The sequence below is a fragment of the Sprattus sprattus genome, assembly GCF_963457725.1.
Source record: "Sprattus sprattus genome assembly, chromosome: 4".
NCBI classification, from domain to species: Eukaryota; Metazoa; Chordata; class Actinopteri; order Clupeiformes; family Clupeidae; genus Sprattus; species Sprattus sprattus.
The window spans coordinates 29,736,128-29,761,595 of record NC_137923.1 but is presented as its reverse complement, the minus strand read 5'-3'; the positions used below and the strand labels follow the sequence as shown (position 1 = coordinate 29,761,595).

Here is a 25,468-nt window from a genome sequence, read left to right as displayed (position 1 = left end):
AATCACAGTGGTGAGGCCAGTGTAGGAGGATGTTTGGACCGATCTGTCAAGTGCATCCACAGCGTCTTCACAGCCCTTTGTTTTTGTTTACTCGGAGGTGCAGCGAGGGAACAAAGGAGTCTGGCTCACCGAGGATGTCTGGCACTGGCAGGCAGGTGTGGTGGAGCTTGCCGCTGTAGAACTCCAGGCCGATGATGGCGAACATGAGGATGGCGAAGAACAGCAGCAGGCCGATCTGCAGCAGCGGCACCATGGCCTTGATGATGGACTTCAGCACGATCTGCAGGCCTGGAGCGAGGCAGAGACTTGAGGGATAGGGCAAGTGAGCAGTGAGGTGCTTGAGGGATAGGGCAGTGAGCAGTGAGGTGCTTGAGGGGTAGGGCAGTGAGCAGTGAGGTGCTTGAGAGATAGGGCAGTGAGGTGCTTGAGGGATAGGGCAGTGAGGTGCTTGAGGGATAGGGCAGTGAGGTGCTTGAGGGATAGGGCAGTGAGCAGTGAGGTGCTTGAGGGGTAGGGCAGTGAGGTGCTTGAGGGATAGAGCAGTGGGCAGTGAGGTGCTTGAGGGGTAGGGCAGTGAGGTGCTTATGGGATAGGGCAGTGAGCAGTGAGGTGCTTGAGGGGTAGGGCAGTGAGCAGTGAGGTGCTTGAGGGATAGGGCAGTGAGCAGTGAGGTGCTTGAGGGATAGGGCAGTGAGGTGCTTGAGAGGTAGGGCAGTGAAGTGCTTATGGGATAGGGCAGTGAGCAGTGAGGTGCTTGAGGGATAGGGCAGTGAGCAGTGAGGTGCTTGAGGGGTAGGGCAGTGAGCAGTGAGGTGCTTGAGGGGTAGAGCAGTGAGCAGTGAGGTGCTTAAGGGATAGGACAGTGAGGTGCTTGAGGGGTAGGGCAGTGAGGTGCTTGAGGGGTAGGGCAGTGAGGTGCTTAAGGGATAGGGCAATGAGGTGCTTAAGGGATAGGGCAGTGAGCAGTGAGGTGCTTGAGGGATAGGGCAGTGAGGTGCTTGAGAGATAGGGCAGTGAGGTGCTTAAGGGGTAGGGCAGTGAGGTGCTTGAGGGGTAGGGCAGTGAGGTGCTTGAGAGATAGGGCAGTGAGGTGCTTAAGGGGTAGGGCAGTGAGGTGCTTTAGGGGTAGGGCAGTGAGGTGCTTGAGGGATAGGGCAGTGAGCAGTGAGGTGCTTGAGGGGTAGGGCAGTGAGGTGCTTGAGGGGTAGAGCAGTGAGCAGTGAGGTGCTTGAGGGATAGGGCAGTGAGGTGCTTGAGGGATAGGGCAATGAGGTGCTTGAGGGGTAGGGCAGTGAGGTGCTTAAGGGATAGGGCAATGAGGTGCTTATGGGATAGGGCAGTGAGCAGTGAGGTGCTTGAGGGGTAGGGCAGTGAGGTGCATGACTGACATGCCACATTACACCCAGAACTAGCCTCGAATGAAGCCCACAATCCACTGAGACCCAAATGAATGACTAATCAGTCTCAGCTGGATTACAAATATAAACGTAAATACTAATATATCAACTCATAATACGTAATTACCAATATATCAGTCAGAGCCTTAAAGTGCACTCTTCTAATCACTCATGTAGGATAAGAGTTGCATTGCCTCGCTCAGCTTCTTACAAGTGTATGACATCAATTGTACACATGGTGTGAATTTAAGGGGTGGGTTTGAGGAGCTTGACACCCCATTTAAGACTACAAACCTCCCAAAGAAAAAGTAATAGTCTGGGGGGCGTAGTTTTCAAAACATTTACTCGCTGTGTGCTTTTTTAACTGTGTTGTACTGTCTAGGTTCTGTATACACCAAAAAAGTAGCCCCCCCCCCCCTTGTCATGGCTAATTCTGACTATAAGTGATGATGTAGATGAGGATGAGCTCTTGCTCACTCACTGGGGATCCCAGACACCAGCTTGAGGGGTCTCAGCACCCGACACGCCCTCAACGTCCGCAGGTCCACTGGGATGTTCATGTGAGCCCCCGCCGTGGCCAAGATCCTGCAGACACACACACACACACACACACATACACACACACACTCACGCGCACACACGCGTACACACGCACACACACACACACACACACACACACACACACACACACACGCACACACACACACACACACACACACACACACACACACACACACACACACACACACACACGCACACACCCATGCACACACACACACACATACACGCACACACACACACACACTCATACACACACACACACACACACACACACACATACATTTTTTGTTTTACTGTGTGCCACATTATCAGCTGACATGTTGTGGGCGTTTAAGTATGAAGTCATGATGTCCTTCATATGTTCTGTACAGCGCTTCATTGAAAAGAAGAAACCATGATAAATATCAATAGCAGTTTCGTTACTAATGACTATGCCTCCTGAACGTTTATATATTTTATATACAGTACTGTGCAAAAGTTTTAGGCAGGTGTGAAAAAATGCTATGAACTAAGAATGCTTTGAAAAATGTAAACAATAAATGTTTATTTTTTATCCATTTACATGGTAAGACTGAGCACAGCAACAAGACACAACGTAGTTATACTGCATCAGCAGGGTCTCTCCCAGACAAAGATTTCAAAGCAGACAGGGGTTTCAAAATGTGCAGTTCCAGCTCTTTTGAAGAAGACGTTGAGGATCGTAGACGCAGTGTTCAGCCAAGGAAACTTAATGCAGCTGATGAAAAACACATCAAGCTTATTTACCTTCGAAATCGGAAGATTTCAAGCAGTGGCATCAGCTCAGAACTGGCAGAAACCAGTGGTACCCAGGTACAGACATTTACTGTCCGGGGAAGTCTGGCCAGAAGTGGTCTTCATGGAAGAGTTGCAGCCAAAAAGCTCTACCCCGACAAGGAAACAAGGCCAAGTGACTGAACTAAGCACGTAAACATAGAAACTAGGGTGCAGAAACATGGCAGAAGGTGCTCTGGACTGATGAGTCAAAATTAGAAATATTTGGCTGTAGAAGAAGGCAGTTTGTTCGCTGGAGGCTGGAGAGAGGTACAATAATGAGAGTCTGCAGGCAACAGTGAAGCATGGTAGAGGTTCCTTTCCAGTTTGGGGCTGCATTTCTGCAAGTGGAGTTGGAGATTTGGTCAGGATGAATGGTGTCCTCAATGCTGAGAAATACAGGCAGATACTAATCCATCATGCAATACCATCAGGGAGGCGTATGATTGGCACCAAATGTATTCTGCAGCAGGAACATAAGCCCAAACATACAGCCAATGTCATTAACAACTATCTTCAGCTTAAAGAAGAACAGAAAGTCCTGCAAGTGATGGTATGACCCCCACAGAGCCCTAATCTCTACATCATCGAGTCTGTCTGGGTTTACATGAAGAGACAGAAGAATTTTAGGAAGCCTACATCCACAGAAGATCTCTGGTTAGTTCTCTAAGATGTTTGGAACAATTTACCAGCCGTGTTCCTTCAAAAACTGCGCAAGTGTATCTGGAAGAATTGATGCTATTTTGAAGGCAAAGGGTGGTCACACCAAATATTGATTTAATTTAGAATTTTCTTCTGTTCCTTCACTGCATTTTGTTAATTTATGAAGAATTGATGAAAATAAACTGTTAACACTTCCATTTTTGAAAGCATTCTTAGTTTACAGCATTTTTTCACACCTGCCTAAAACTTTTGCACAGTACTGTACATATTTAGTAATTTCTGTCAACCAAAACAAATACAAATATGGAGTCCAGTAAATCATGGATTTCAGCTGTAAACATCCTCCCTGACGCTCAAAACTTTAACCTGCCTCACTTGTGAATTTCGTGTTATACGCAAACAAACCCACACAAACTATGAGAAAGCAATATACCCATCAGAGCTTATAATGACTGCAGAGGTAACAGATTTCATAGGCATTTAATCATGTGTTTGTTTTGCATGGAGGTGATGCCACGTGACTAAGGCTGTTGGAATGGAGTGGCCTCGCTGCCTCGCTGCCTCGCTGCCTCGTGAATGTGCCCTTGGGGTGGGAGGACTGGTGGGTGTGCAGGCAGAAAGCAAACGGCAGGAGCTCGAGGGCCAGCCCACGCAAGACGCACACACCATCACAGGAGCAAAGACCAGAGAGGGAGAGGGAGAGAGAGGGAGAGAGAGAGAGGGAGAGAGAGCGAGACAGAGAGAGAGAGGGAGAGGGAGAAGGAGAGAGAGAGAAAGAGAGACAGTAGCCAACAAAAGAGGGAAGGCCATTGGGGGGTGGGGGTGGGGATGGGGGATTGGGGGTGGGGGGGTGAGAAAGGTGGTAAGTGTGTATATGCAGGTTTGAATGACTGTTGTGTGTGTGTGTGTGTGTGTGTGTGTGTGTGTGTGTGTGTGTGTGTGTGTGTGTGTGTGTGTGTGTGTGCTTGTGTGTGTATTTTGCAAGAGATGGGAACAGTGAAACAGAGCAGAGAGAAAAAGGTGCTAAGAGTAACAATAAAGAAAGAACGAAATAAGGAAAGAGATAGAGAAAGGATAAGAAGAGAAAGAGGTGTCCAGACTGACTGATTTACTCTTCCACGACAGAACTCCATTCTCGTAAAGCAAACTGTAACACCGTGTTCCATGGGCCTGACTTTTAAGTGGCTGGAATCATGGCATGAACAAAAACTCACCCTCTCCCACACACATACTCCCACACACAACCAGCAAGCAATGCAAGCACTAGAAAGAGAGAGAGAGAGAGAGAGACAGACAGACAGACAGGCAGAGAGGGGGAGGGAGGAGGAGAGAGAGGAGAGAGAGGAGAGAGAGGAGAGAGAGCGAGAGATGCTGTGGTGCAGACAGAGAGAAGGGCAGGAGGAATGCCAGCTTTAGAGAGATGTGCCTGTCGTCTCTTTGTTGGATGCTTGTGCAACACTATTATGTCCACATTTGACATCACATCAACACTGAAACTAACGAGGAGAAACTCAGCTGATTGTCCTTTCTAATATCTAGCGCTTCAATTTAACATGCTGGCCTAAAAGAAGACCATGGCTTCAGCCTAGTGCTGGCTTGAATAACAAATCAATAACGCAACATCAGTTATTATAGCTACTGCACAAATACATCATTCTTCGAGAGATGTACAGTTATCCACTTTATCAAAGACCAAACTGTTCTAGTTTTACCACACACGCATCTCGTGGTGAAATCAATGCTACCTGTTAATCATGCATCAAACTTTTTGTAGGGCAATTACATCCTCCTTGAAGAGAAGGGGAGCTTGTGTCTCATTCATTTTTTTTTTTGCGCTGACAGCACGGACGCTCCGGGACTGGAAACCTGGGAGGCACCCATTCCATTATTAGTCACTGAATAAATAGCTGCATCCATATTTGCGTGCAGATTACTCACAGGGGACAAGAAACAAAGCTCGCCCCCCCCCCCCCCCCCCCCCTCATTTAAGAGATTTAGGTGAGAGATGGGGAGATAGGACCTCTCTGTGTTTGTAGCGACATGCTAGTAGGGTATTCACATTGGAATATAATCCCAAATCAATCACACTAGTCCAAATTAATCGCACACCAATCAGGATCATTTCATTCTGATTCAAAGCTTCAATAACATTATTATTTGGACAATATCTTGTTTAATTTCACACTGCCAAATGAAATCACATTCAAATCACTTCATATGCACAAGACAAGCTAAACTCTTGAGGTGAGATATGAACTCCTGCCGCAGGTGTGCTCTACACATCAATGTGTGTGTGTTCTGTAGCATCAGCCTCTTACACAAGTGATGTGGCAACAGGCTTTTGCATTTTTGTAGTAACATTAGCACTACAGCCTGTTTCTAGGTGGCCTGATCGAAAAATCGTCTCTTTGTTGAATGCAACACTACTATGTCCACATTTGACATCACATCAACACTCAAACTAACGAGGAGAAACTCAGCTGATTGTCCTTTCTAATATCTAGCGCTTCAATTTAACATGCTGGCCTAAAAGAAGACCATGGCTTCAGCCTAGTGCTGGCTTGAATAACAAATCAATAAAGCAACATCAGTTATTATAGTCACTGCACAAATACATCATTCTTCGAGAGATGTACAGTTATCCACTATATCAAAGACCAAACTGTTCTAGTTTCACCACACACACAGGCATCTCGTGGTGAAATCAATGCTACCTGTCAATCATGCATCAACAGGCTCTTGCGTTTTTGTAGTGACATTAGCACTACAGTTATTTCTGGTATGTGTGTATATTTATGCAAAGAACATGTGGCAATGACAGTGCAAAGTACCTCTTTCATATTGTGTTCCAAAATCCCACCTGTTTCTAGGTGGCCAGATGGAAAAATCTCACCAACACTTCCACAGTTAACCAGTTTATCTTCAAGATTCAAATTTTGAATGCAAAAATGAAATGCATTTAATGATAAATGGACCTGCCCGGCAGGGTTGCTAATGTTGAAAATGAGGTCAAAATCTCCCAAAAGAGAACAGGACTGGTAGAGAGCACTATGTGTGAGATAACCAGAAAGTCTCAAAAGCCTCAAAAACACAGCATGAAGGCAAGCAGACAGACACACGCACACACACACACACACACACACACACACACACACACACACACACACACACACACACACAAACACACAATATGGATTTAACCGAGAATTATTCCACTCTGAAGCTGCTGTCTTGATGCCAGATGGTTAATGAATCACTTTTCTACCCACTGTATCAATTATTCACCACAGCTAAAGAGCAGCTATTCAGCCATTAAGCTAATCTCTAACAAAGAACAGTAGACTGACTGGGTCAGGACAGTGTTCCATACCACAGCAGCCTATAGACTTCCTACAGTAGCATGCAACAATACAGTATTGTCACACCTGGCACTTTCTGTTTCATAACCTCTGGAGGAGGGGGCTGAAGGCATGTATGTGGGAGAGTCTCTACAGTAAGTCCCTGGCAAGGTCGATGACAACCACCACCCAGTCAAAAATGAAGAACTGAGAGAACTACGTGTTGAATTGCATTTCAAGGTGTTGTGTGCCACTCTCCTACACACACCCACACACACCCACACACACCCAGACACACACAGACACACACACTCCCCAGATTAGAGGGGAAAAAAGATTTAAATTGAACATTCTGTCTCCAAGGACCATGTTCCAGCAATTCATTAATTTCAGATAAAATGAAAGCCGCAAGCTCTGGCCCAGTGGCCTTGTTTGGGTTCCCTGCGGTGCGCCGTGACACATGTGTAGTTTTCTTTTAAGTCTGACTTACTTTCTCTCTGTTGGAACAGGTCGGACATGTGTGTGCAAAGTGAAAGTGTGTCAGACATGCAAGGGGGGAAAAATGGGTTAAGTATAGAAAGTTCCAGATATCTCCGTGTATCACATTTCGTCCAGATACCTTGAAATGTTTGCTTTCGCTCTCTGGACATGTTTATGCACTCTTCATCAGGAGTGATATGATAAATTAGCCTCACATCTATTGGATGTGTTTCTTAACATAGTGATATCAATAGCCTTGCCATTGCTCAGTCCTGCACTGAAAAATTGCCCTCGTAAACTGAAGTTAATAACTTGTGATGAAAATGTCTCCTAACTTTGAGTAAATGTTTCACAGATTGACCCTTTCCACACTGACCCATAAACACATCCGTCAGGCTGCTCATCAGGCGAGATGAGCCAGCAAACCTCCCCATAGATGACCAGAGCGTCATGACAACCTCCTCTAGCCAACCTCCCCATAGATGACCAAAGCGTCATGACCACCTCCTCTACCAAACCTCCCCATAGATGACCAGAGCAACATGACAACCTCCTCTAGCAAACCTCCCCATAGATGACCAGAGCAACATGACAACCTCCTCTCAAACCTCCCCATAGATGACCAGAGCAACATGACAACCTCCTCTCAAACCTCCCCATAGATGACCAAAGCGTCATGACAACCTCCTCTTGCAAACTTCCCGATAGATGACCAAAGCGTCATGACAACCTCCTCTACCAAACCTCCCCATAGATGACCAGAGCAACATGACAACCTCCTCTAGCAAACCATCCCATAGATGACCAGAGCAACATGACAACCTCCTCTCAAACCTCCCCATAGATGACCAGAGCAACATGACAACCTCCTCTCAAACCTCCCCATAGATGACCAGAGCGTCATGACAACCTCATCTCAAACCTCCCCATAGATGACCAGAGCGTCATGACAACCTCCTCTAGCAAACCTCCCCATAGATGACCAGAGCGTCATGACAACCTCCTCTAGCAAACCTCCCCATAGATGACCAAAGCGTCATGACAACCTTCTCTAGCAAACCTCCCCATAGATGACCAGAGCAACATGACAACCTCCTCTAGCAAACCTCCCCATAGATGACCAGAGCAACATGACAACCTCCTCTAGCAAACCTCCCCAAAGATGACCAGAGCAACATGACAACCTCCTCTCAAACCTCCCCATAGATGACCAGAGCGTCATGACAACCTTCTCTAGCAAACCTCCCCATAGATGACCAAAGCGTCATGACAACCTTCTCTAGCAAACCTCCCCATAGATGACCAGAGCAACATGACAACCTCCTCTAGCAAACCTCCCCAAAGATGACCAGAGCAACATGACAACCTCCTCTCAAACCTCCCCATAGATGACCAGAGCGTCATGACAACCTCCTCTAGCAAACCTCCCCATAGATGACCAGAGCAACATGACAACCTCCTCTAGCAAAGAGGACCCCCATAGATGACCAGAGCGTCATGACAACCTCCTCTAGCAAACCTCCCCATAGATGACCAGAGCAACATGACAACCTCCTCTCAAACCTCCCCATAGATGACCAGAGCGTCATGACAACCTCCTCTAGCAAACCTCCCCATAGATGACCAGAGCGTCATGACAACCTCCTCTAGCCAACCTCCCCATAGATGACCAGAGCAACATGACAACCTCCTTTAGCAAACCTCCCCATAGATGACCAGAGCAACATGACAACCTCCTCTCAAACCTGTCCATAGATGACCAGAGCAACATGACAACCTCCTCTCAAACCTCCCCATAGATGACCAGAGCGTCATGACAACCTCCTCTAGCAAACCTCCCCATAGATGACCAGAGCAACATGAGGATGACCAGAGAAACATGACGATGACCAGAACAAACCTCCCCATAGATGACCAGAGAGTCATGACAACCTCCTTTATGCACTCTGACGCAGATGGAACTCGAAGGCCCTTCACAATCTGGCCAGCAAATATTTGAATGTTACAGTATATCTAAAGTATATATTATGATTATTTTACTGCATTGATGATAGCATCAGATATCAGCCTTCCTCTAAGCTAAATGTTTGTCCATTCTATAACATGTTCCACATTCTGTTTCACAGCAGAGCCTCTATGTACAGGCTCACAAGGATACTTGAAAGTGAAGAGGGACATCAATCCTATTAGGAAGAGTGATTACATGTACGCTGCCATCCCTGACCCTAAAACACAGATGATGTATGACAGAGACCAGATAAAAATATCTTTGGCAGGCACTGCGGACTCCGCTCTGTACAGAGAAGTCCCTTGACATAACCACACTGGAGAGCGCCATTCATTTCCACAGTAAATTAATCATCGACAGGTCTGTAAAAGTCCACAGCAAATGCAGTGTCCAAATGGTTACTACATTAACAGCTGCCAACGATTACACTTCATGTAGTCCCACATTTTCATACTGCTTCATTTACACATTATTTCAAGGCCCAATGTTTCAGCATGAGAAAGAAGGAAAAGTTGTTGGTATTGTCATGTTTTAAAGTTGATGGTTTGATAGACCACACAGCTATGGCAGACTGACATCTCTGTATCAAAAGGATGGTGCCTCTCTCAGATTTGAATGTTTTTATATTTACTAGATCTGCTTTTGAGCAGCACATGGGTATTAAGTTCAGATAAATCCTTGACCTCTCTTCAAAACATTAATGATTCAAAATGATGCTCCTGCCAAGTATAACCAGTATTATGATAAGAGTCCTGCCCCAGAATACTGCAGCGGGCCCCTTGAACAGTGACTAGCTCCTCATTTATCCTCACTCTGTTTGAGTTATGGAAAAAAACTGAACTGCACATTTTTCCTACTCACCTGTTCTGAGTTTATATACTGCCCCCTCAGACCAAAAGGCAAGCAAAGCTACTCAAACAGCAGTATGTAAAACAGAATGAAAATCTCTTATGGTTGCCTTTCCTGCACAGTGCCATTTACATAAGATGGATATCTGTGGGTGTTGAAGGCACTGTGATTCATCACATACAAAACAACATATTTGCTCTCGGATATGCAATGTGCACTAAGTTAGGGCCTCTAATCCAACTCCATTGCATTTCATTTCAATCCAAATGAGAAGCCATAGTAAATGCCTGGTTCTGTGCTCACAGTCGCTCTTCCTCTCAGGATGAGATTAGCAGAGTTACATTTCTCTTCCTCCCATCATGAGACTAGCAAAGTTACATGTACATTTCTCTTCCTCCCATCATGAGATTAGCAGAGTTACATGTACATTTCTCTTCCTCCCATCATGAGATTAGCAGAGTTACATGTACATTTTTACGCACAGAGGGACCATGGAGGCTGAGGGGTAACAGGTTTTAGACACGACTGCCAATCCACCCACCTATCTACAGCGCATGATGGAAGAATACATTTCCTTTGGAATGCAGGAGGTGGGCATCTCTCACACATCTACCTCTCTCACACACACACAAACACACTGGAAATGTCCACTAATCTCAACTCTTACTCGTGAGCGGAACTGACATTTTTACTCACAGGACTTATTTACCACCTAAACTCGTAAAACATTAGTATACAACAATAGAAAATGGCCGCTTTGGGTTCCAATTACAAAAAGCCTCCAATGCCCTTTTAGGATCCTTTATGACAGCTTTTGAGCCTCCCTCACACTTTCTAACTATAGCCTTACAGAACGGCCTTTAGCACTCTTGAATGGTGGACCGTGGGATCACACGACTTCCTCGCCAACACACATTCAGGCTGGGTAAAAAGCCTGGATGTGTGTGTGTATGTGTGTGTGTGTGTGTGTGTGTGTGTGTGTGTGTGTGCGTGTGTGTGTGTGTGATTTGTGTGTGTATATTGTGTGTGTTACTCACCCGCTGAGCACCACAATGAAGTCCATGACGTTCCAGGCGTTCCGCAGGTAGGAGCCCTTGTGGAACACGAAGCCCAGAGCCACCAGCTTGATCCCAAACTCGAAGCAGAAGATGCCGATGAAATAGGGCTCCGTTTTCTCCTGCAGAGGGAAGTGACATGTGGGGAAGAGACACGTAGTTAGTTTCAAGATTGTATCGGAGGTTGGATGCTTGTGTGTGCTGTGTTTGTGACAAAGCACAGGTAATACACATAGACTTTCCCGTCATAAGATACAATACAGCACGGAGGAAGCACTCAAGGCAAGTCCAGTTGATGCTTTAAGAAGCGATTACGTGTGAGATTTCGCCCCCCTCTAGCCAAGCAGAGATACGTACACTATACAGCTGATATGTCCAGAACACCTTACAGGCATCTATACTCTATTCACATACCGATGATGGACATGGCGTCTACTCCTGGAATTGGCTGTAGATTACCACAAGCTCACAGCTGTGCAGTACTAATGTAATTGTAATGCTGAGACACAATATTAAAATGTTCATGGAAGAGTCAATAAGCCAATTGCCATAGGTTATGCGGTTATACAGTATAGAGTGCATTTTGTATTTTAGTAAACGTGTTGTTCTCACCAGTCGTTTGGCCATTGGCGTTTTGTCCTCCCCAGGCAGGTGCTGCTCCAGGGCCAGCACGATGCAGTTGGCTATGATGGTGGCTAGGATCATGTACTCAAACGGAGTTAGGGCAAGGCAGTTAAGGAAAGTAAAACACAGCCATTTGTTTTGTTTATCTCTAATGCATAACATCAATTACCATGGGAACAATGTCACTGAGGTCAGAGGATCTGTCTCTCTCTCAAACACACACACACACACACATAAACACACACATCTATTCACATGTACACACACACACACACACACATAAACACACACACCTATTCACGTGTACACCCACACACACAAACCCACACACACACACATACACACCCCAAACCACAGTTTCCCACATGTATAACACTTAAGAGTCAGTTATGTTTCAACTCCGGGAACATCCTCAAAAAAAGCATAAGCGTGTCTTATTAACAATGAAATCCTTTTCCGTACTTAAAGTCGCAACAGTTCAACACATTGGAAACTGTACCCCACACACTTCACACACCAATCAATCTCAATAGATTGTGTGTAAATATGTGTTTCTTTGGAAGCTAAACTGTTCTGGCTTCTATTATTAATTCCTTGTCTTTTGGCTGAAAATTGTGTCATTGACTCACTAAGGGGGGCTTCAAGGGGGCTGCTGGGATTCTGAGTGATTCATATTGAGATGCCCACATCGGCAAGGCTTTGAGCGGTTTAAAAATAGCCAGAGCTGAGGAGGACTCCCATCCAATCCACTTCATCCTGACCAGCAAGCCCACTAGCAACCCTGACCACCAACATGCCTGAGAGCCTCCGGTAGCGAGAGCAGCACACTTAGTTAAAGCCTTTGAGTGACTTTGACTGGCAAGTGCCAAGCTTTAAAGGTCCTAATCCTAATCTAATGTTTACCTTATAACAAATCTTAGTCTAAGGTTTACCTTATCTAACGTTTACCTTAGAACAACTCCTAGTCTCATGTTTACCTAATCTACCGTTTACCTTGGAACAAATCCTAGTCTCATGTATACCTAATCTAACGTTTACCTTAGAACAAGTCCTAATCTCATGTTTATCTAATCTAATGTTTACCAACAAATTGTGTCATGGGTACGAACAATTTCATACTTCTGAGATGATGAAAAAAAGGCCTATATCCTCTAGAGGGGACCAAACATGTTCACCTAACCATCTCGTAATAATGATCACATGTGCTTTACAATGCAGTACATGTTCCTTGAGGGTCATTCTGGTGTGGCGTTGCAATGATGAACACTGACACCACTGAAGCACTGAAGCACTGACACCACTGACACCACTGACACCACTGACGCACTAAAGCACTGAACACTGACACCACTGAAGCACAGAACACTGACACCACTGAAGCACTGAACACTGACACCACTGACGCACTGAATCATGGAACACTGACACCACTGAAGCACAGAACACTGACACCACTGAAGCACTGAACACTGACACCACCGAAGCACTGAACACTGACACCACTGAAGCACTGAACACTGAAGCACTGAACACTGACACCACTGAAGCACAGAACACTGACACCACTGAAGCACTGACACCACTAACGCACTGACACCACTGAAGCACTGAACACTGACACCACTGAAGCACTGACACCACTGACGCACTGAACACTGACACCACTGAAGCACTGACACCATTGAAGCACTGAACACTGAAGCACTGATACCACAGAAGCACTGACACCACTGAAGCACTGACCACTGAAGCACTGACACCAGAGAAGCACTGACACCACAGAAGCACTGAACACTGACACCACTGAAGAACTGAACACTGAGGCACTGAGACCACTGAAGCACTGACAGCACAGAAGCACTGACACCACTGAAGCACTGACCACTGAAGCACTGACACCAGAGAAGCACTGACACCACAGAAGCACTGAACACTGACACCACTGAAGAACTGAACACTGAGGCACTGAGACCACTGAAGCACTGACAGCACAGAGGCACTGAAGCACTGAACACTGACACCACTGAAGAACTGACAGCACTGAAGCACTGACACCACTGAAGCACTGAACACTGAGGCACTGAGACCACTGAAGCACTGACAGCACAGAGGCACTGAAGCACTGAACACTGACACCACTGAAGAACTGGCAGCACTGAAGCACTGACACCACTGAAGCACTAAACACTGACACCAGAGAAGCACTGAAGCACTGAACACTGACACCACTGAAGAACTGAACACTGAGCCACTGAGACCACTGAAGCACTGACAGCACAGATGCACTGAAACACTGACAACACTGAAGCACTGAAACACTGCCACCACTGAAGCACTGACACCACTGATCAGTGCTGTTTCAGTCTGTACACTGACAGGCCTACCATTTAGAGTGGCTTTGATCAATTGTGGAATGACTTATTCTATTCAGAGCTGCCTGGTGAAATAATTGTTAAGAAAAATATAATCATACATGTGATTGAAACGAGTGCCAGTAAAGCCATACTGTCTTGTGATGACACGTGATTTGTTTTGTGACTTTTTATAATGAAAACAAAACATTAATAAATGTTTCAGTATATTTTTATGTTTAACAACTATATGATTCAAGAGCTGTTTTACCTTTTGCCCTCTCCCAACCACACACAAACACGCATACGAAACAAAAAAAACAAAAAATAAACAAAAATCTAATCTAGCAAACATGCTAATCAACCAGCAAACAAACACAAACCTAAATCAACAGTCAGTGAGACCAGTATAAAGTGAAGCATTCAGAGTAACACCCTTAATGTGCTACAACTGAGCAGGAATAAGCATTAGTTTAGCCTCGTGAGCATTTCATGACTCTGTTTCTCTCTGCCTAAAAAGCCTTTGGGTAATTATAAGCATTATCCTGCTGCTATAGCTCACACACTGTCAAAGTCATAAAAGTTTGGGGTTTGGGGTTGAACTTTTCAAGAATATTACATGTAATGAACTATGAAATGATTTCTGCCCTTTGGAGATGGTGACAGAGTTATATCTGAAATGCATACTACCAATCCTGAGTTGCTGTCCAGGGTTCTGAAAGCCGCACCTGTAATCTCTCACTTTTTGTCGCACAAATATATCACAAGCCCCCCAAACGCCACATTACCTGGTTTTATATTAGGCAACTGGCAGCAAAGCACAATAAGCCCGATAGCCTGATAATGAAAGGATATGGCCATTCTATGAACCGCCTTGCACATCTACGGATAAGGTTGTTCTCGGCAAAAATGAAAAGGGACCTGTTGACAGTGAAGCAGTTCTGTGTGGCTGGAGTGGGGTTGTAAAAGGCCATCGTGAGAGCCCGCTGTGCTTTGGCTTGTTTCATCTCGCCCGTCGATTCCGCGTCTCCCTGATCGTCCGCTGCAGGCTCCGTGGCACCCTCTCCGGACTCCATCACATTGGGTATGTCCTCCCCAAAACGGGCCATTCTGCCACAAGGAACGGGGACAAAAATCAGGGGGGAAAAAGTCTTCAAGATTTTAAAGTGATAATCGTCAGGTAACACAAAAGACGAATCCTAGCTTAAATCCATAGTCAGTGCTTCCTATTCTGACAACAGACCAATTCTTAGGGAAACTAAATGTGTCCAGACGCGATGATGTCCTCATAATTGTACTCCGTTATTAGGTCCTTCATTGCAAAACGGTCGTGAAAACCAGATAGGCTACTGACAAAAATACCAACTATTGCTCCTTTAGTGCGAAAGCAAAACAACGCTGAACGGACCGCTGCATTTTCGTACGAGTGAAACTGTCCGAGGGGAACACGGGACCAGTGCACTTGCATAAGATTAAAAGACAATCCCCCACAAAACTGTATTTTCCAACGTCCCGTGTACGGTGCAAACTGGATTATTTTGAAAGCGCCCAACTACACGAAGCCTTGGTACTCCATTTACATAATACAGTAAATATTAGATCTTTTTTTCGGAATCTAACACAGTTGATTTACATAAGAAGTTTCACTTGTTGTTGATGGGTCGAACAGTGACACGGCTCCTCTTCAAAACTTTTCAGTCAAAAGAAACTATAAAAATGTAACAAAAATGCCGTGCGAGTAAAATAGAACTTATAATAAAGAAACTTTGTAAAAATTCTAAAACTTAGATGAAAAAAGTACAGAGCAGTAAGATAGCGAGCTTCCCTGCGTTAGTGATCTAGCGGTAGACGAATACATTACTACGAGGCTTCGAACACTCGCGCGTTGCCACGGTCACCTCCTGCTCCTATCCTCTGCTTTCTCCCACGTATTTCGACAGAGCATTTTCCCGGAGGATGAGTGTTGAAAAAAAAAAAAACCGTAACCATGGCAATAGATTTGGACCAGTGAAGTACAAATTCATGCTGACATTTTCTCCACTGCATTGCATTAATGTGTTTGTACCGGTAAAACCCACAGATAGTAAAAACCTCGCTGCAATTTTTTTTTTCTTGGAATAGCAGTTACTAAAAAGTCCCGAACCCTCCGAACCCTAACGATACTACGAATGGAGGGAGGTAATGTGGAGACCACAACTCCACTGATGCCTTCAGTACACGCAACACTACAGAAATTACATACCCAGTCAACAAACCGTGTAATGATTAGCACGTGTTGTCCTGACAATACATGGTTGAAGCCAAACCGGTGCAAACAATATATGTTCTACGACTAACGCAATGTACAGAGATTTACTAACAGAGGTTTTACAGAAATAGCATAGGCCTACTGTATTGACAGACAATTGTCATGAACGTGTATTGGTCTTATCTTCAACCATTGACAGTAGCAGCAAGCAGTAATACACATTTGAACATGTTCCTGCTGATAGAGAAAGCTACATCTGTGAAGAATATTGCAAACCAGGTCATTGTGCCGATAAGACATGTTAAAAATAGATCATGAAATAGTTCTTAAGTTGCTCCAATTTATAGAGCTATTGCATGAATCCCCATATAGACTAAAGGCAATCCAGACTTGCCCCACTCATTCTAAAACTAAAGAAGCAATTAGCAGGACTGTCATTAGTACTTACTACTACTACTCACAATACTACCACCAGTTCTGAATAATGACTCTACTCAGTGAAGAGCAATAATGATTTCCCCTACTTTAACATTTAAGTTATATGCTAATATGTTAATATCACCATGGCAATATCACCCACTGCTAACATGTGGGTTGTATCCTGGCATGTACTGTACTGTACAACCATGCCTGCATTAAATCATTTTGCGTGGGTGTCTCCACATTTGTAGCGATCAGGGGGGTTTTCAAGGTAGCAAACCAGAATTTAAAGTGACAAGCAGTCAGCAAGCACAGTATTCAGTCTGATAATACTGCAATGCAGCGCAGTTTACCCTCCCATTACAGCGTTGAATGTATGTTTACCAAAGTACCAAAGAAAGAGGCGCTACATCTGACAGACAGAATGTTTCATATCTGAATCAGGCTCTTCTATTCTCTCTTACACGCAGCCGTAGATGAAGGCGAGAAAGAGCTGTGAAAGATAGGGATTTTATGTGAAAGATAGGGATTTTATGTGAAAGATAGGGATCCTATGTGAAAGGGATCCTATGTGAAAGATAGGGATTTTATGTGAAAGAAAGGGATCCTATGTGAAAGAAAGGGATTTGATGTGAAAGAAAGGGATTTTATGTGAAAGATAGGGATCCTATGTGAGATAGGGATTTTATGTGAAAGATAGGGATCCTTTGTGAAAGAAAGGGATATGACGTAAAAGAAAAGAATTCTACGTGAAAGATAGGGATCCTTTGTGAAAGAAAGGGATGTGATGTAAAAGAAAGGAATTTTATGTGAAAGATAGGGATCCTATGTGAAAGAAAGGGATTTGATGTGAAATAAAGGGAATTTATGAATGTGGAGCACAATGATGTAGCATTGACAACATGTACTTTGTCATGATGGCATTTCACCCCAAGGACAGATTAATTGTCAGAATGTCCTCTTGGACAATGCTGGTTACATATACTCCTTTCGTGTGGGACGGGTTTCTCAGCAGCCCTGTTACGCAAAGACTCATGATGGCATGGTTGGTATTAAGCAACTGATTTCTTCCTGTCTCTATTTGTCTGTGGCCATGCATCTTAAACACAGGGAGCCCAACTATTGACCTTTGCGGGACACCTAAATTAGGCCTATTTCAACAGATCAGACCTCAACTACAGCTGCACCTTGACACAAGCACAGTAATAGCAGTAGTCATAGAGGAGGCACACACAATAAGGAAGCTCAAAAGGCTTTCAGAAACACTGAAAATCGGTAATGTTTAATTCTTAGGAATTTGAGATGATGCCATCTATGGGGAGCCATGTGTAACACACTTTATTTCTTATTCAAAACACCTTCTGTGCTACAAAACACATTCATTTATGACGAAACCACGTAACACTGTAATGGATTTGTCCATGAAAAAGATTGTGTCCATGAAATATTAAAGAGAGCACACTCTTTCGTGTTGAAGAGAGCACACACTCTGACATGCACAGAAAACAAAATGGATGATTCGTGTCGTGCACTGAATTGATCGTTTTGCTTTTCATTTTGTGGACAAAAAACAAATGCAGTTCTCACGGCACTAGTACAAACCTTAAGCTGGGCCTTTTTAACATACGGTGCTTAACATCAAAAGCTGCACTTGTAAATTAGTTGATAACGGAGAATCACATTTAAATAATTTTCTTACCTGGCTAAAACCACATAAATTCCTAGCCTAAAATGAGTCTACCCATCCAAGTCATGTTAACTGCCACATGCCCTGCATTACAGGACGTGGAGGTGAAGTAGCAACAATTTCCCATGCCAACTTAGGTATTTCCCTAAAACCTGAATTTAAATTAAAATAATTTGAAGTTCTTGTACTTAATCTTAAACACCCATACTGGAAAACCACCTATTCAGTCACTCGTGTGACACTATATAGATCACCTGACCCCTACACTAAATTTTCATCTGAGTTTTCCGACTTCCTATCCATCTTGGTTATAAACTCGGATCAAATCCTCATAGTGGGAGATTTTAATATCAAATTCAAAGTCAGGTTCTTTTGACACAAACGACACACAGCAACACACAGGTGCATTTAGGTGGCGACACAGGACACACATACACACACACACGCAGGTGAGGTCGCAGTGAATTTTTCCTCTGCATTTTCCCATCCTGGACTGCGCCTTTACGCGCCCGGGGACCAAGTTAAGTGATCTGTCCGTCTTGGTCAGTGTTCTGTTCTTCTGCATGTTTTACTGTTAGGGTTCTTAGTGGAGGAAACCCCTTTGTGAATACGGGGAGAACATGCAAACTCCACATGGACAATACAAATAATATGACGGGTGTTGCGGCTGTCGCCAGCCAGTTGGGCACTAATGTGTACCCTGCCACCCTTGCTATCCTAACTAAAAATCCGATCATAACTAAACATAACTCATTAAAAACTAAATGCAAATAAAATTCCCGTACACCGATCCAGGCAGCCTCTCTCTCTCCCTCTCCTTTTATATCCTATTACTAAAGCCTGTATTGATACTGATAAAGTGGTCACATTACCTACAGTTAATTGGTTACCTAAATGTATCTCTTTATCTGTTTATCAAATTGATGTTTACGACAAAATAGTCTCTCTCCTATAGCGTGACCTTTGCTAACAAAAGCTTATGGCTGTGGAACATTGTTCCTCCTCACTACAGCCATCAAGTACATCTATGCGTATTGGCAGCCAAACTCTACCTGCTCAATCTGTTTCTTTCTTCCCCTCCAAGTCTAGACTATCTTCGCTGTGGTGGGATGCTGCTGAAGTCCCTCCACCCAATCTTATTGTAGAAACCCCAGGCCCACATGTACCCATCCCCACGCTACTGCCACACACACTATTGAGGGGGTACTGCTGTTTAACAGACTTTAGCCCACAGATCTTCGCAGACGACATTAAATACAAGCTGGTACCCTTGACTAGCCAACCTCCAGGACCCATGCTAGCTGAGAGGAGCTGCTGCCCCACTACCAGCCCAGGGGTCCTCCATGCTACCAGCCCAGGGGTCCTCCATGCTACCAGCCCAGGGGTCCACCATGCTACCAGCCCAGGGGTCCTCCATGCTACCAGCCCATAGGTCCTTCATGCTACCAGCCCAGGGGTCCTCCATGCCGCTGGCCCAGGGGTCCTCCATGCCGCTGGCCCAGGGGTCCTCCATGCTACCGGCCCAGGGGTCCACCATGCTACCAGCCCAGGGGTCCTCCATGCTACCAGCCCAGGGGTCCTCCATGCCGCTGGCCTAGGGGTCCTCCATGCCGCTGGCCCAGGGGTCCACCATGCTACCAGCCCAGGGGGCCTCAATGCTACCAGCCCAGGGGTCCTCCATGCCGCTGGCCCAGGGGTCCTCCATGCCGCTGGCCCGGGGTCCACCATGCTACCAGCCCAGGGGTCCTCCATGCCGCTGGCCTAGGGGTCCTCCATGCCCCTGGCCCAGGGGTCCTCCATGCTACCAGCCCAGGGGTCCTCCATGCTACCAGCCCAGGGGTCCTCCATGCCACTGGCCTAGGGGTCCTCCATGCTACCAGCCCAGGGGTCCTCCATGCTACCAGCCCAGGGGTCCTCCATGCCGCTGGCCTAGGGGTCCTCCATGCCCCTGGCCCAGGGGTCCTCCATGCTACCAGCCCAGGGGTCCTCCATGCCGCTGGCCTAGGGGTCCTCCATGCTACCAGCCCAGGGGTCCTCCATGCCGCTGGCCTAGGGGTCCTCCATGCTACCAGCCCAGGGGTCCTCCATACTACCAGCCCAGGGGTCCTCCATGCCGCTGGCCTAGGGGTCCTCCATGCCGCTGGCCCAGGGGTCCTCCATGCTACCAGCCCAGGGGTCCTCCATGCTACCAGCCCAGGGGTCCTCCATGCTACCAGCCCAGGGGTCCTCCATGCTACCAGCCCAGGGGTCCTCCATGCCGCTGGCCCAGGGGTCCACCATGCTACCAGCCCAGGGGGCCTCAATGCTACCAGCCAGGGACGGACTGGCCATCGGGCATACCGGGCGTTTGCCCGCTGGGCCGGGGTGCAATATGGGCCGATGGTCCCGAATTTTTATTTTTAATTTTTTTCCCCATATAATGGTCTGACCGGCTGGCCCACGAAATTAGTTCATCAGCGGCCCTACTGACACTGGGCTGGCCCAATCACATCCCCTGGGCTGACCCAACACAAACCCCTTTCGATTTGGACCTGCCTATATAATGCATTAGAACGGTAAACAGCGTGGCCCATGGCCTTGACATGCTTGACACGCGCACGCTAGTCTGCGGCCCATTGGCCGTCTTCTTGAGTGACTAGGGTCTCGTCCAATCATATCAGCAAACACCTTCTACCTTTAGCTAAACTTTGCCATCAGCTCCCGTGGATGACAGTGCTGGTGGCTACAGCCAGGGAGATACGATACAACGACCTACGGTAAGCTTACTGATCATGAATTAAAACGTCTCTAAAATATGTTTGACTTAGAACCTATGTTCTATGGCCAAGTTCGTTTGCATAGCTAAATACAAGACAAGTCTGTAGCTGTTGCTAGCCCTCAGCCTACTGTACTCTGAAACAGCCAGCCGTTAGCCTACACTCTATGTTGTGTGTTTGAGTGGTGCGCGGTGCCATGTCAATTGTTCCGAAAGCCCAGTATTCCCAAACCCTGGTATTCCGAAAATATGCCAATTTGTCCAGATACCGAATTATGATAGCCCGTTATACGCTCCAGTTTTCCCGTCCCCCCCGAAGTTCAGGGGCGTAGTTCAAACGTTAATGCCACCTCATCAAGCGCGTTTCCTACAGGAGGAAATAGACTCCCTTCTAGAAAAGGGAGCAATACAGCCTGTCCTCTCGGAGACGAGAACAGGGGGTTCTTCAGTCGCTATTTTCATGGAAAATACCGACTGATCTTATACCTCCGTATTCTGAACAAAGCTTTAAAGTGTATGATGTGTATTGCATTTAGATTAATTAAGACCACCACCTTAACACACAAACTCTTGTTGAACTCATACAGTAGTAGGTTCAGTGACGTGCGGTGAGACAGCTGTCTTCTGGAGCTTCTGCGAGCCCGTGAATCAATGTTTCGTTGGAATCATGATGTAACGTTGTTGTAGCGGGAATACAGCAATGCTATTTGTATTTTCTAATTGGCAGGTCATATGTATGATTCTAGACTTCGCTAAGCACTGAAGCGACTGAAACGGTGAATTTTGATCACATTCAGCGAAGTTAACAGGTAAAACGGGAGAAAAATAGGGCGTCTTTAGGCCGTCCTGCCTAAAAGTAGGGCGTCCCGTTTCTTCTTATTTTTTAGTAGACTATAGGGCAGACGCCCTGCTAGCTATAAGCCTGGTTGGTGTAGACATTCGAGATTAAAAAGGTGTGTTATCGAATTTAGTGGGCCGGTCTGGTTCAAAATGCCTGGGCCGATTTTTTGTCCCAGTCCGCCCCTGCTACCAGCCCAGGGGTCCTCCAAGCCGCTGGCCTAGGGGTCCTCCATGCCGCTGGCCAGGGGCGGACTGGGACAAAAAATCGGCCCGGGCATTTTTAACCAGACCGGCCCACTAAATTCGATAACACACCTTTTCAGTCTTTTTGGTCTCTCGAATGTCTACACCAACCAGGCTTTTAGCTAGCAGGGCATCTGCCCTATAGTCTTCTAAAAATTAAGAAGAAATGGGACGCCCTACTTTTGGGCAGGACGGCCTAAAGACGCCCTATTTTTCTCCCGTTTTACCTGTTAACTTCTCTGAATGTGACAAAATTCACAGTTTCAGTCGCTTCAGTGCTTAGCGAAGTCTAGAATCATACATATGCCCTGCCAATTAGAAAATAGCATTGCTGTATTCCCGCTACAACAACGTTACATCATGATTCCAACGAAACATTGATTCACGGGCTCGCAGATGCTACAGAATACAGGTGTCTCACCGCACGTCACTGAACCTACTACTTTATGAGTTCAACAAGAGTTTGTGTGTTAAGGTGGTGGTCTTAATTAATCTAAATTCAATACAATACAATATACATCATACACTTTAAAGTTGTGTAGAAAGTTGTTACTTTTTGTTAAAGTTGTTACTTGAATTTTGTACCTTGTTACCTAGTTTCAGTTACACTCACTGTTATTATTAGGGTGACCATATCCATAACACCAAATAACACCAAAAAGGAGGACACTATGCGGAATTTCGGAATACGGAATTCCGGAATCACGGAATTTCGTGGTGCTGTGAATAATTACATAGGACTCTGGCGTGCTCCCCTCTACAATACAACTTTGTGTAGTAGAAACAGGTTTATTTGTGTTTAACCTCCAGCGGGTTGATCAAGTGCATTAAGTGTTTGCAGTGGAATAATCATACATTAAAAGAAGTATTTGTAAGTGTTTGTGTGGTTTCTATAGAATAAAGAAATACAGAATATAACATAAATATACATAACTCGCAATCTGTACTAATTTACGTAAATATATAAATATCTGAACAAAATACACAATAACCTATCAGTTATGAATAATGTATAATATATAATTCACTATTATGCACATCAGTGTATCAGCAACACTGTAATTGCAATGCTGTCACATTACTATACCACAAGGTGGCACTCTAAGACCACAAATGGCCTGGCAGTCTGAACTCTAAGCTACCAGCAATATCAAAACAAATGGATCTCCGTATTAGCGTCGTATACAGGCTAGAACAAGTCTGCGATAAATTACTAGTTATAGCAGCTAGTGCTTGTAAACATTAATATAAAGAAAGTAAAGCTAGCAGATACATGAATTACACTTACATTGTCGGTAACGCACACGGCAACACAACGTTAATTGTATGCTAGCATGATACAGTGAAAGCATGTCCACTCGTATTAGCAGCTGGCACGAGAAAGAAGAGGAAAGTTTGTGCGCGTTTACCTTGACTACTTATGTCAATGTCACAGCAACAGAAAATGCAGAAGCCATGCAAGGAGTCTCGACTGCTTTTTGATATAAAGTCGTGTTCTTTTGCCCACTCTGGATTGAAAGACGTCTGGCGTTTAGGCAAATTTCTTCTATGTGTGTTAAAGGCACCCAGTGCAACTTTATGTAAACATTCAATGAAAAATAAACATTCAATTTCTAGTCTTTTTTACACGTAGTAAGTTTCAATAACTCCATACCATTACATATCGACATTCAAGGAGCAAAGATGAGACGTCGTTGTGTGGTGAGAACTGATAGAAAATCGTAAACAACAACAATCGCAGGTGGGGAGAAGCCATTTTTCCATTGACTGGAAGCCTGCTTTATTTATTGTAGGTTAAAAAAAATAAAGAAAATGGCGACGATTGTTGTTGTTATCACAACACAACGACGTCTCATCTTTGCTGCTTGAATGTCGGTATGTAATGGTATGGAGTTATTGAAACTTACTACGTGTAAAAAAGACTAGAAATTGAATGTTTATTTTTAAGCCTCAAAAGTTGCACTGGGTGCCTTTAACTGTCCTTATGTCAATAACAGTTTCTGTCAATGTAGCCAGCATCATATGTATGACGTAGCCAGCACATGGAGCCTTTTTACATTTTTAACCAATGATATAGGGTTAGAATTGAATTTAAGCCAATCAGATATTAATCAGACACAGCTTTAAGCCAATCATGTGTTAGACTGCGATCCAGGCAAATATTCTAGAGCGCAGCTCTTTAGGCCCAGTGCAACTCCAAAAAGGAGGACAAATATGCGTCCGGTTTGATGCTGCGCCGGACGCCGGACAGGACATTGGAAATCCGGACTGGCCGGCATAAATCCGGACGTCTGGTCACCCTAGTTATTATGTATTAAATTACTAAACATATAAATAAATCAGTGTAATTGCTCCAGACTTGTCTTGTATTTACAATGCAAACGAACTTGGCCATAGAACATAGGTCCTAAGTCAAACATATTTTAGAGACGTTTTAATTCATGATCAGTAAGCTTACCGTAGGTCGTTGTATCGTATCTCCCTGGCTGTCATCCACGGGAGCTGATGATGGCCCTGCCGTGGCAAACATTTCTGATATTTTGGCACATTTGGCAGCGTTGGCTTGAAAAGCAAGCCTCTTCTTATCTCGCGGTTTCTCTGCACCCCCTTTTCGCTTTCTCTCCATTTTGGACTGGAGGATTCTAACGAAACGTGCGTTTCTGTGCACCGACCAAGCTAAAGGTAGAAGGTGTTTGGTGATATGATTGGACGAGCCCCTAGTCACTGAAGAAGACAGCCAATGGGCCGCAGACTAGCGTGCACCTGTCAAGCCATGGGCCAGGCTGAGTTTGTTTACCGTCCTAATGCATTATGTAGGCAGGTCCAAATCGAAAGGGGTTGGTGTTGGGTCAGCCCAGGGGATGTGATTGGGCCAGCCCAGTGTCAATAGGGCCGCTGATGAACTACTTTTGTGGGCCAGCCGGTTAGACCATTATATGGGGAAAAAAAAAAAAATTTGAGTTTGTTTATCGTCCTAATGCATTATGTAGGCAGGTCCAAATCGAAAGGGGTTGGTGTTGGGTCAGCCCAGGGGATGTGATTGGGCCAGCCCAGTGTCAATAGGGCCGCTGATGAACTACTTTCGTGGGCCAGCCGGTTAGACCATTATATGGGGAAAAAAAAAAAAAATTTGAGTTTGTTTACCGTCCTAATGCAT

The 25,468-nt window shown here is 45.2% G+C and overlaps 1 protein-coding gene across 1 annotated transcript in view; it reads right to left on the bottom strand.

The window, feature by feature from the left end:
- Positions 1-25,468, bottom strand: part of cacna1eb (calcium channel, voltage-dependent, R type, alpha 1E subunit b) — a gene marked incomplete at its 3' end in the record, with an annotated part of 67,484 nt that overhangs the window by 37,812 nt on the left and 4,204 nt on the right. Inside the window, exons 2-6 of the mRNA XM_080836260.1 lie at positions 14,974-15,228; positions 11,756-11,861; positions 11,126-11,265; positions 1,879-1,982; positions 130-288 (exon numbers count right to left, since the gene is read on the bottom strand). Coding sequence (XP_080692386.1) covers positions 130-288; positions 1,879-1,982; positions 11,126-11,265; positions 11,756-11,861; positions 14,974-15,228 — 764 coding nt within the window. The remainder of the gene's footprint in view (positions 1-129; positions 289-1,878; positions 1,983-11,125; positions 11,266-11,755; positions 11,862-14,973; positions 15,229-25,468) is intronic.